At 45.0% G+C, this 10981-nt stretch overlaps 1 protein-coding gene across 1 annotated transcript in view; it reads left to right on the forward strand.

Moving 5' to 3' along the window:
* The window catches only part of scfd1 (sec1 family domain containing 1), a 46612-nt gene extending 35846 nt beyond the window's left edge, over positions 1-10766 (forward strand). The window contains exons 16-25 of the mRNA XM_079262271.1: positions 252-322; positions 1880-1959; positions 3733-3795; positions 4426-4501; positions 4916-4969; positions 8204-8256; positions 8359-8392; positions 9200-9265; positions 10377-10445; positions 10588-10766. Of these exons, the coding sequence (XP_079118397.1) occupies positions 252-322; positions 1880-1959; positions 3733-3795; positions 4426-4501; positions 4916-4969; positions 8204-8256; positions 8359-8392; positions 9200-9265; positions 10377-10445; positions 10588-10611 (590 nt within the window). The 3' untranslated portion in view covers positions 10612-10766. The remainder of the gene's footprint in view (positions 1-251; positions 323-1879; positions 1960-3732; positions 3796-4425; positions 4502-4915; positions 4970-8203; positions 8257-8358; positions 8393-9199; positions 9266-10376; positions 10446-10587) is intronic.
* Positions 10767-10981: the final 215 nt, after the last annotated feature.

The following is a 10981-nucleotide window of genomic DNA, read 5'->3' on the forward strand; positions in this document are numbered from 1 at the left end:
ACACACACACACACACCTACACACATACACACACGTACATACACCTATACACACACACACACCTACACCTACACCTACACACAGCACACACACACATACACACACACCGTAGCTGAAAGTGAAAGTCACGCTGCCAGCGTGTCGTCGTGACGTCAAGCTGCAGATCATCTCATAATTGCAGATGCAAACGGTGAGAAAACACGCCTGGCAGAAACGTTCTCACCGTGTGTGTAAATGTTTGTGTTTGTCAGCTGGAACTCCGGAGGACAAAATGAGACTCTTCCTCATCTTCTACATCACTGCTCAGCAGGCTCCTTCAGAGGTGAGAAACCCCCCTTCATGGTAGAAACAGTGAACGAGGCACGTTTAGCTTCACGCCGCGTGCCGCCGCTGTCAGATGTCCACTTTTAAAGTCATAAGAATGATTATTTTTAATGAGGCAGGAGGTGTTTTACTCCACACACATCCCCGCAGACCTCCATCCATCCTCCTGTAGATCTGCCGCTACTTTCTGCTTCTCTCTCCTGAACGAGACTCGTCATTCCTTCCCCACCCGGAGACGACACACCGCAATTATTTTTTTATTTTTTTTTATTTTTCAGTGTGAACTGTTCCAGCTGAGCTGGAGATCAGTTCCTGATGAAGCCAACAGAGACCCAACCTGGTCACCTCGACTGCTCTTGGAACTTCTGTCCTTGTCCAGTAGAATCATGTGTTAGTCGTCATGACTCCTGTTGCTGTGACGCCGGCTCCCTGTGTGAGCAACCTGTGGACACGGCGAGGGCGGTTCTCCTTAGGGACATGTTGCCGGAGCGGTCCGAGACCACCGCCACTGCTGGATGAACTGGAGACGTCACCAGTCACATCTGATGTGGATCCAGTGAAGGCAGACTGGGAAGTCCACGTCACTCAGCGCAGGATGTCGGTGCTTTAGACGTCCTCAGACTGCAGCATCCAGCGGGGAATACCTCACTGGGTCTCAGCATTAAGTTTATTCCCGTGGGGTTCGATCTTGAACCGTGGAAAGCTGAGACTCAGGAGAAGCGGAAACTTTGTGGGATCCTCCTGCGGTTCCGTGTTCTTCTCCGAGAACAAAACAGGAACCGAGATGAAGCAGAGCGTCTGAGAAAAGGAAAAGCGGCACACCTTTCTGGAGTAACACACCTGTGGCAGCATCAGCCTGGAAGAGCCTCATTAACATGAAGCTGACCAGTGTCTGCAGTTTAGCAGTTCATCACACAGATTAGGATTAAAGCTGAATGAGGAATCAGAAGGAGCAGATGACGTATTCATCTGTAAACATCTGTAAATGTTGATCTATCAGTTCACCTAAATTTTATAATTCTTAGGAAAACTTTTTTTTCCTGAATTCGTCCCATGTGAGGCGAGACGGGTCAGAAAATGTCCTGAAAGGACGTCTCTGCTGGAGAGAAGGGGGATAAACGGTGTGACTGTACAGGGACATCATGTAGGATGAAGTCCAGCTGAGAGGACTTTATAAACCTGGGAAGTGTTTATAGCAGACCAGTGTTCCCAGTCTGAATGAACCTCCCAGCTCTCGGCCTCCTGTCTGTTTCCTCGTCTTCTCTGTGCTGCAGACTCTCCAGGCTGCCGCTGGCTTGGTGGTGTGGTGGGATTTTACTCTCATACACACACAGATCACACGTTGTGTAAGCTTCTCCAGCCTGAAGGCTCCGTGGAGACACACCCACAGTCCAAAATGGCGCATCGTTAATGTGTCTGCTTGCAGGGCTTCCTCTGGTCGGCTGCAGACCTCAGCCGTGTGGATTTCACCTGCAGCTTGTCTTCCCAGTGTGCCGCTGGGATTTAGTGGTTTTAGTGTTGCTCTGTGTCATTCTTCTGTGCTTGTGTGTTTCAGTCTGACTTGGATCAGTATAAAACCGCTCTGATGGACGCCGGCTGTGACCTTTCTCCTCTCAACTATATCAAACAGTGGAAGTAAGTCTCAGTTCTATCTTTTACCCCTTCCCCTAGCCCTATCCCTCGGCCCCCCAGTGGAGGGGTAAGTGTCAAGTGGTGAAAATGTTCCCCTAAGAAATGGGACACCACTCCACCGTGACGACGTCATCAAGCTGCGGCACTCTAGCTGCTACGCAAACAGAGGCGACGAGTGATTGTTTTCCAAGATGCCGTTGTCGTCAGCCGTGCTACTTTCTGTTGTCTGGCCAATCGTTATATCTCCCATAAAAGTCACCTTTCCTTCCAACCACACCTCTTTTATGAATGTTCTGTATCAAAATTAGAGTTTTTTTTGTTTGTTTTCATTAGCCCAATGCATTCCGTTTCAAGTGTCAGATACAAGTTGTCTATGAGGTACATATGCATAGCTTGATTTTTTTTTTTTTTAAATGTAGATGTAAACACAGACTGTATTCGTAATTGTATAAAAATGTTAATGCTGTGTAAACTGCATAAACGGGAACTACTGTCCATTGAACGTTGTTTTGCAGACATTGTATTCACAACATGGGAATTGAACGTGTAACTTCTTTATGTAATTCTAACTTAATAGAGGCTTTTTAACAGAAATTAGTCCAAGAACAGGAACGTAAACAATAAACTTGTGTGTTCTGGCGTCCCTGGTTAAAACATATGATACAATTTAGCACTGTGCACAAAAGTAAAGGAAATGCTATACTATACTTGTTGATCCATTGTTTCACATTTACATCCTAAAAAGATCCATATTCCTACCAAGTTAAAAAGAAAAGTTTATTTACACTCCCAGCAAGAGATTATCGGAGCAAAGAGCAAAAATAAAACACAAAATACAGTAATAACTAGAAAAGCACTCAGAGCGCAAACCTCCGCCAAGGCCTTTACAACGTTCCTGGATCCAAACAGTGATCCAGATCGCCACCAAACAATTAAATCAGTTCTTCCTTTTCAGGTTTCCATCAAGTCCTGAAAATCTCATGAAAATCTATCCATAATTTCTGAGTAATGTTTCACACAGACAGATAAACGCCGGCTAAAACAAAACCTCCTTGGCAGAGGTATTAAGACAGCGACAAAGGACAAGTTCTGTTCTGAATGCCGATGTCTGTAGTCTCATATTGAACACAGTTCTGGGGGTAATAAGTTCTTTTGGACCTGTTTTCCGTTCTGGGTCCTGGGACCTCAAGCAGATTGTAACCTACAGAGCGCAGCGCTCTTCTGTTCCTACCCTCACCTATGGTCACGAGCTGTGGGTCGTGACCGAAAGAAGGAGATCTCGTATACAGGCGGCTGAAATGAGTTTCCTCAGGGTGGCCGGGCTCTCCCTTAGAGATAGGGTGAGGAGCTCGATCATCCGGGAGATCAGAGTAGAGCCACTGCTCCTCCGCATCGAGAGGGACCAGTTGAGGTGGCTCGGGCATCTGGTCAGGATGCCTCCTGGACACCTCCCTGGTGAGGTGTTCCAGGCACGTCCCTCTGGGATGAGACCCCGGGGAAAACCCAGGACACGCTGGAGGGATTAAATCTCTCGGCTGGCCTGGGAACGCCTCGGGATCCCCCCCGCAGAGTTGGCAAATGTGGCTGGGGAGAGGGAAGTCTGGGCTTCCTTGCTTAGGCTGCTGCCCCCGCGACCCGACCCCGGATAAGCAGCTGAAGATGGATGGATGGATGGATGGAAGGTTGGATGATGGATGGATGATGGAGGGATGATGGATGAAGAGATGGATGATAAAATCCAGAGTAAATTCATGTTTTCATCTCTTTCTCTTGCAGGGCGTTTACAAAAATGGCTGCCACCCCGGCTAACTATGGAAACAGTGGTGTCAAGCCGATGGGGTAAGAAGAATGCCGCTAGTCCTACTGTTGGATACCACTGATCATATTTTTATATGAAAATGATCAGAAACAGCCTGTAAGTGACTGTCTGGTGGAACAGTCTGATCATTTCCTCAGCATTCAAAGAGAACGAGAACATGTTGAGTTGGGGATGAAAAACCGCCTAAATGCTCTTTTTCAGCCCACATGCTCCCTGTCCTGCAGGATTTCCTGCAGAAAACGGCTCCATTTCAGAGGGAAATGCAGGCAGGATGTCAGGATTCCTTCATCTCACAAGAAGATGGAAATAAATGCAATTTAAAGGCTGTGGGTTTAAAATGTTCATTGTATTGGAAACGAAATAAAGCTGAAAATCTCTGATCATTTCCATGAAGATATAACTATCAGTAATCTGTATGGATCTGTTATGAGTATCTGATGCATTAGAATGAAATAAATTTATACTGAAGCTGTTTATGTTTGTTGGAAACGTTCAGTAAAGCTCAGGAAGGATGTATTCACAGATCCTCCATGGCTTTCATGTCCTTAAACGTTCAGCTCTTCGTAGCTCACCAGGTTGGGTTTTCCTCCGACTCCCATCCTAACCCCATCCTAACCCCGTCCTTCCCTCGCTGTTTTCCTCTCCTCTAGGCTCCTCTCCAGAGTGGTGAATACCGGCTCTCAGTTCGTCATGGAGGGCGTGAAGAACCTGGTGCTCAAACAGCATGTGAGTCAACCTGCTCCTCAACGTCTCCACACTCTTCCAGGGAAAAGCCCAGGAAAGGGAAGGATAAAAACCTCCTGCTTGGCTTGAGACGGGCGGGGGGAGGAGGAAGCTCCTGCATACTAAGGCTGTAGGAGCAGAAGTATGTATGTAGCACGTTGCTCAGAGATGCATGGAACGCCACAGAGTTGAAGGTGTGATGGTGTGTGAGGATCTAAGACCTGGACTAGATGTTTGTCCTCCATATTTTCCACTTGACCGTCATTCACACAGAAGTTCCCAGATTATGTTCTGTCTCTACAATGTGATGTTGGTGTCGGAGGTGCGACACGCTGTCTCACCCCAATTTCAGTCATTTGATAAAGTGGCTGTTTCCATGACGATGATCTCACAGCTGCGTTTCTCCTCTCGTTCCAGAACCTTCCGGTGACCCGGATCCTGGACAACCTGATGGAGATGAAGTCTCATCCTGTGAGTTGTGTTTGCATGTGGGAAACGTCTCCCTGAGTTCAGTGAAAACTGGCTGGAAGTAGAACCAGCAACCACAGCACAGGTGCAGGAAGGTGTTTGTAGAGCTCCGTGTTGTTTCCACGCTTTCTGACACCATCAGGATCTGAGGAATAAACTCTGCAGATCCGTTCGGACGAGTAGAAACAAGAACTTTTTGTGGAATGAGGCGTCGTTTTGCTGAGCTTTTGCTCCGGATCTCAGACACTGGTCTTCTGGATGTTTCTGAATGTTGGAAGGAAACAGTTAGACACATGACGTGTGTTCGATCCACAGGGAGCCTGCAGGGAAATACTCATGTTGTTATTTGTCTGTTTTGACTTTGCTGTGTTAAAATGATGAAGTGAGAGATAAATCCAGGCTTTAGTAACATTCCTGGCAGAATTTTAAACCACTCTCTGCTGCCAGGAAACACATTGATTCTTTCTGTTTGCAGAGCAACACAGTTATACTGATGCCATCTCATTGATTTCCATTCAATCTGGTTTCTCCATCAGCTGATTTTCTTCTTTTTATTTAGTATGGTCAGCACCGTGTCGTTTTTCCTGTTCAACCCTGAGTTCAGGGGTATCAGGGTTCGGTTTCTGGTGTCAGTCTGATTTGTGGTTTAAGTCTTGTCGCCGGTATCAGTCTGGTTTATAATATGGGTGCTGGTATCGGTCCGGGTGCTGGTATCGGCAGACCAAACCTGCTGGTATCGGTCCGGGTGCTGGTATCGGCAGACCAAGGTGCTGGTATCGGTCTGTCTTCACTCCTGCAGACCTCAAACTGCTTCTAGCCTGAATCCTGAAACTACCTCTGAACCTTCCACCAGCTCCATGAATGTCCTGAAAACCAACCTGGTCCTCACAGTGAATGACATTCATGTGCAGACACACACACACACACACACACACACACACACACACACACACACCTGCAGGTTTCTCATCGTCTGGAGTTACAAACGAGAACAAAGATCCTGTTGTTGAGGATGAGGAGGGTGGAGGACAGGACCAGGAGGATGATAAAAGAAATAGAAGAGCACATTCTCCCTCTATCAGATTGTCCTCAGTGTGTGAATGTGGTTCCTGTTGCATTGTGGGATTGTGTTCGGGTTGGGGTTGAACCAAAACTTGGAGAATTGCCGGGTCAGACACGGCTGAGCTTCATCTTTTTCTGTCAGAAAATTCCTCTAATCTGCCGGAGAAACGTTGTTCCTCTGTCCCTTAGCCAATCACCGCTGCGTGAATTGGCACGTTTAACGGCTTGGGACCGGTCCCCAGAGGTCTGCAGCAGCGTAGGGAGCAGGAATCGAACCGCTGATCGTGAGGTCACAAGGTCACTGCCACCCCTAAACTGGGAAAAGTGAAATGCTTTTCCCAGTTTTCTCACACATTGATCTGTGTGCTTCAGAGCCGAGTTTTCCGACTGGATCAGAATAAATGTATTTATGTTGCACATAATGTGTGTGTAAATATTAATGTTGATCTGGATTCAGTTCAGAGACTCCAGACATCATTACATGTCAGGGGTACACGTGGGGGGGTCACTGACTGACTGACCCCTCAGATGCCTGCAGGATGGATTTAAACTTTCTCCACCTAAATAAGGAAAAAGCTGATGTTGTGGTGTTTGGAAGTTCTGAGCTTTTAACCGGTCCTGTCAGTGTTCTTGGTCTGCTTTCCTCATATCGTCGTACTCATGCAAAAAGTCTGGGTGTGATTATCGATAATTCCTCTAACTTCCACCTGCTGGTTAATGCTGTACTTAAGTCTTCTCTTCCATCTAACGCTGGTTGGCCAGTTAAAGCCTGATCGCCCCAAACCTGCCCGACACAGTCCTGCTCATCATCCGCATACACTACTGCTACTCTCTGTATTACCTTCGCCAAGGAGGTCATGTTTTTACCGGCGTGTCTGTCTGTCTCTTGGTCTGTCTGCCTGTCTGTCTGTCTGTTGGTTTGTCTGTCGGTCTGTTTGTTTGTCTGTCTGTTGGTCTGTCTGTCTGTTGGTTTGTCGTTCTGTCTGTTGGTCTGTCTGTTTGTCTGTCTGTTGGTTTGTCTGTTGGTCTGTCTGTCTGTCTGTAGGTCTGTTTGTTGGTCTGTTGCTTTGTCTGTCTGTCTGTTGCTTTGTCGGTCTGTCTGTTGGTTTGTCGGTCTGTCTGTTGGTTTGTCTGTCTGTCTGTCTGTTGGTTTGTCTGTCTGTCTGTCTGTTGGTTTGTCTGTCTGTCTGTTGGTCTGTCTGTAGGTCTGTTTGTTGGTCTGTTGCTTTGTCTGTCTGTTGGTTTGTCGGTCTGTCTGTTGGTTTGTCTGTTGGTCTGTCGGTCTGTCTGTTGGTTTGTCTGTCTGTCTGTCTGTTGGTTTGTCTGTCTGTCTGTCTGTTGGTTTGTCTGTCTGTCTGTCTGTCTGTTGGTTGGTTTGTCTGTCTGTCTGTTGGTCTGTCTGCCTGTCGGTTTGTCGGTCTGTCTGTCGGTCTGTCTGTTGGTCTGTTTGTCTGTCTGTTGGTTTGTCTGTCGGTCTGTCTGTTGGTCTGTTTGTCGGTCTGTTGGTTTGTTTGTTGGTCTGTTTGTCTCTCTGTCTGCTTGTTGGTTTGTCTGTTTGTGTTCAAGATAACTTAAGAAGTTCAGGATGGATTTTCATGAAATTTTCAAGACTTGTTGAAAATGTGAAAAGGAAGAACTGGTATAATCTTGGTGGTGATCTGGATCACCGTTTGGATCCAGGAACATTTTAAAGGCCTTGGCGGAGGTTTGCGCTCTCTGAGCGTTTTTCTAATTTGGTGTTGACTTTGCACCGACTGCAGTTGCCCAAACCCTGCGGCTCTGCGATATGATGACATCACCCCCGTGCTCGCCTCTCCGTGTTGGCTTCTAGTCAGTTTTTGGACACAGAACATGTTGTTATTAACCGTTTTTAAAGCCTTTAAATGGTTTGGCTCTGTCGTGTTTATCAGAGTTGGTCTGAGGTCCTCTTCACAGCGCTTCCTGAAGGTCTCATCTTCTTAATCCAGGGGGACAGAGCTTCTCTGTTACAACATCAGAGCTGCCCAGTCCAGCTCTGGTTTTATGTCTCTACTTTTCTTTATGCGACATGAACAAACTTGATCCTGAAGGATGGAAGACGTTCTCCTGCTGCCATAGAAACGATGATCTGGAAGATGGAGCGGAAACTGAATGTTGTCACTGGTTTTTGTGACTTTTTTTCTCTGGTTTTTCCAGGAGACGGACGATTATCGGTACTTCGACCCAAAGATGCTGCGCGGCAGCGAGAGGTATTAAACACACCTGTTCCTACTGGGAGCCGAACCTTCCCGGCACACTGGCGTTCGCTGAGCGATGGAAATGTCTCATCATATCTCCCTCCTCTTTTTCAGCTCCATTCCCAGGAACAAGAACCCTTTTCAGGAGGTGAGTCTGGTTCTGGACCAGCGTCTGATTGATGAGATCTAGAGCCATTTACGCGTCTAACACGATGAAAGGAAATACAGGACAGATTAGGAATGACGCTGTGCACCACAGATCCTGCCTGCTTCATCCTGGACCCACTCACAGACCTACACAATTATGTATTATGTTTTCAATCTGAACTTTATTAATCCTGTGGATTGTGACAGAGACAGCAGCTCCGGCTGTGCAGACAGCAGAGCTAAACATCAGAACGTCGTTTTACACCAGTCAGTAGCAGCTCGGTACCGTTGGTGGTACCAAGAAGCAGTTCCTCTGCTGTTCTACCTTAAAAACCAAGGAACCACATCAGCAGTGATTCCTGCTGTTTCCAGAGCAGTTCCAGATTTATGTCTAGATGTTTCTGTGGGAGACTTCCTCTCCACTGGTCCACCTCTGCTGCTGGTATTACGGCCATGTTTGTCTTTATATTTATTTCTGCAGTTTTTCAGCTTTATTCCATCTTTTATGTTGTAAAAGAAGGTGGAAAACGTCAGTTTTTAGACGGTAGCTTGATGTTTTTACCAGAAAACTGGTGGAACTGGTGGACATGTCAGATGTGTTCTGTGACAGCTGAACTGGGCACATCCTGTTTTTACTTCTGCTTTAAGATTTCCTTCATAGCTACTTTTCTTTCCATCCTGAAGATGATTTTTCTGGTGTTCTGGCAGTTTTCATGTTTTATTGATCAGCGAGTTATTAATCCCATCAGCAAACAGATGGGATGCGTGGAGGTGGTCCAGTCAAGTTTAACCCCCTGCTGTGTTTCAGGCCATCGTGTTTGTGGTGGGAGGAGGGAACTACATCGAGTACCAGAACCTGGTGGACTACACCAAGGTATCAGTACAGATGTTCCTCTGAAATCTGTTTACAGAAAATCCTCCAGAAGAGAAGAATAACTTTTTACACACTGTTGATATTTTTAAAAGATGAATCACTATTAGGAAAAAAGTCTTAATATGAATTTATATAAGTCCTGTGATGGACTGGCGACCTGTAGAGGTGGGTGCAGGTCTGCTGTAGTCTCCAGCTTCCCGTCAACCTGAACTCAGTGGAATAGAAAATGAATGAAGGAAATTTTCCAAATCACATCAAATCTGAAGCTTTCATCTTGCAGTTTTTTCTTATTTCACTAAACCTTTAATGGACTATTATTCAGAAATCATAAAGTTTTTATAAAAAACTGAATTTTCTGCTTTTCTATTAAACAACTTTATTGACTTTCTGAAAACAGAAAACTTTCATGTGCTTCCATATAATCAGTTTCTTTGACATAAAATGCTTTTTAAAGACCTGCAAGTTGCTTAAATGTGGACACAAACATCCCGCTTGGAATAATAATTTATTTCCGTTATGACAAACAAAGTTCATGTTCAGGTTTTTTATGTTAGAAAAGTAAAATCTATAATGTTCTTTGAGCTTGGTTCAATAAATTCGGAATAAATCCTCTGATTCTCAGTCCGAGAAAATACATTAGTGACAGGTTGTCATAGCAACCCGCTGAATTGATTATTCCTCCATGTTTAAAACATTTTAACACCTGTTTGCATCCTTACATGGTAAAAAAAAACGTGTTTGTGTTTTCCTGTAATTTTATCTGTAATGACGTCATCCTCAAAGTCTAATTTGGCCCAAAGGCCTCGTAAGCTGGATCTCCCTATATGCTGACCACATGTCCCAACCTGATGAAATAGGTTGGTGTACATAGGAGTGTAAGTTTTTCTGATAATCTGGAAGGACATATTCTCATGATTCATTTAAGAGTCAGTAACAGGAACACCCGCAGAAGGAGAATATTACATCTGATTTTTATTCATATTTATAGTTATTGTGCTCAATAGCTCCTCCAGTTCTCCCTCATGCACCAACTTACCGTGTAGACAAGTACTGGAGGTGATCGTGGCATATGGTCCACATTTAATGTAGAAAATGTTTTGTGTATTTTCAGTCTAAGCAGGGGAGAAAAGTTGTTTATGGATGCAGTGAACTCTTCAATGCTGCTCAGTTCATCAAACAGGTGAGAAACAAGCCTGTTAATGGTGAAAGTTTGATGATTTTTCATACATTTTGAATTCTAGCAAAATAGATGATTTTTGTTTTTAACGTGTGAATGTGCTGAGAAGCTTCCCTGCTGCTGACCACCTCTTTTCTCTCCACAGCTCTCCCAGCTTGGTCAGAAATAAACTGGACGTCAGCAGTCTGTGAATCTTCCTCTTCGTAGCTGAATTCTTTTTTCCACTTTGTTTTATATCAACTCTGTTCTCTGGACTAAAATCTTTCTCTTTGTAAAATCTGTTCATCTGTTCAGTGCTAATAAAGTTTAACATTCTTGATTCACCATTTCCTCATTATTTATCTTTTATGTTGTTGACATACACTGCTAAAAAAACTAAAGGGAACACTAAAGTAACACGTTGTAGATCTGAATGAATGAAATATTTTTATTAAATACTTTGTTCTTTCCATAGTTGAATGTGCTGACAACAAAATCACACAAAAATTATCAATGTAAATCGTATCAACCCATGGAGGTCTGGATTTGGAGTTCTACTC

Source organism: Telmatherina bonti (genome assembly GCF_933228915.1).
Source record: "Telmatherina bonti genome assembly, chromosome: 22".
NCBI classification, from domain to species: domain Eukaryota; kingdom Metazoa; phylum Chordata; class Actinopteri; order Atheriniformes; family Telmatherinidae; genus Telmatherina; species Telmatherina bonti.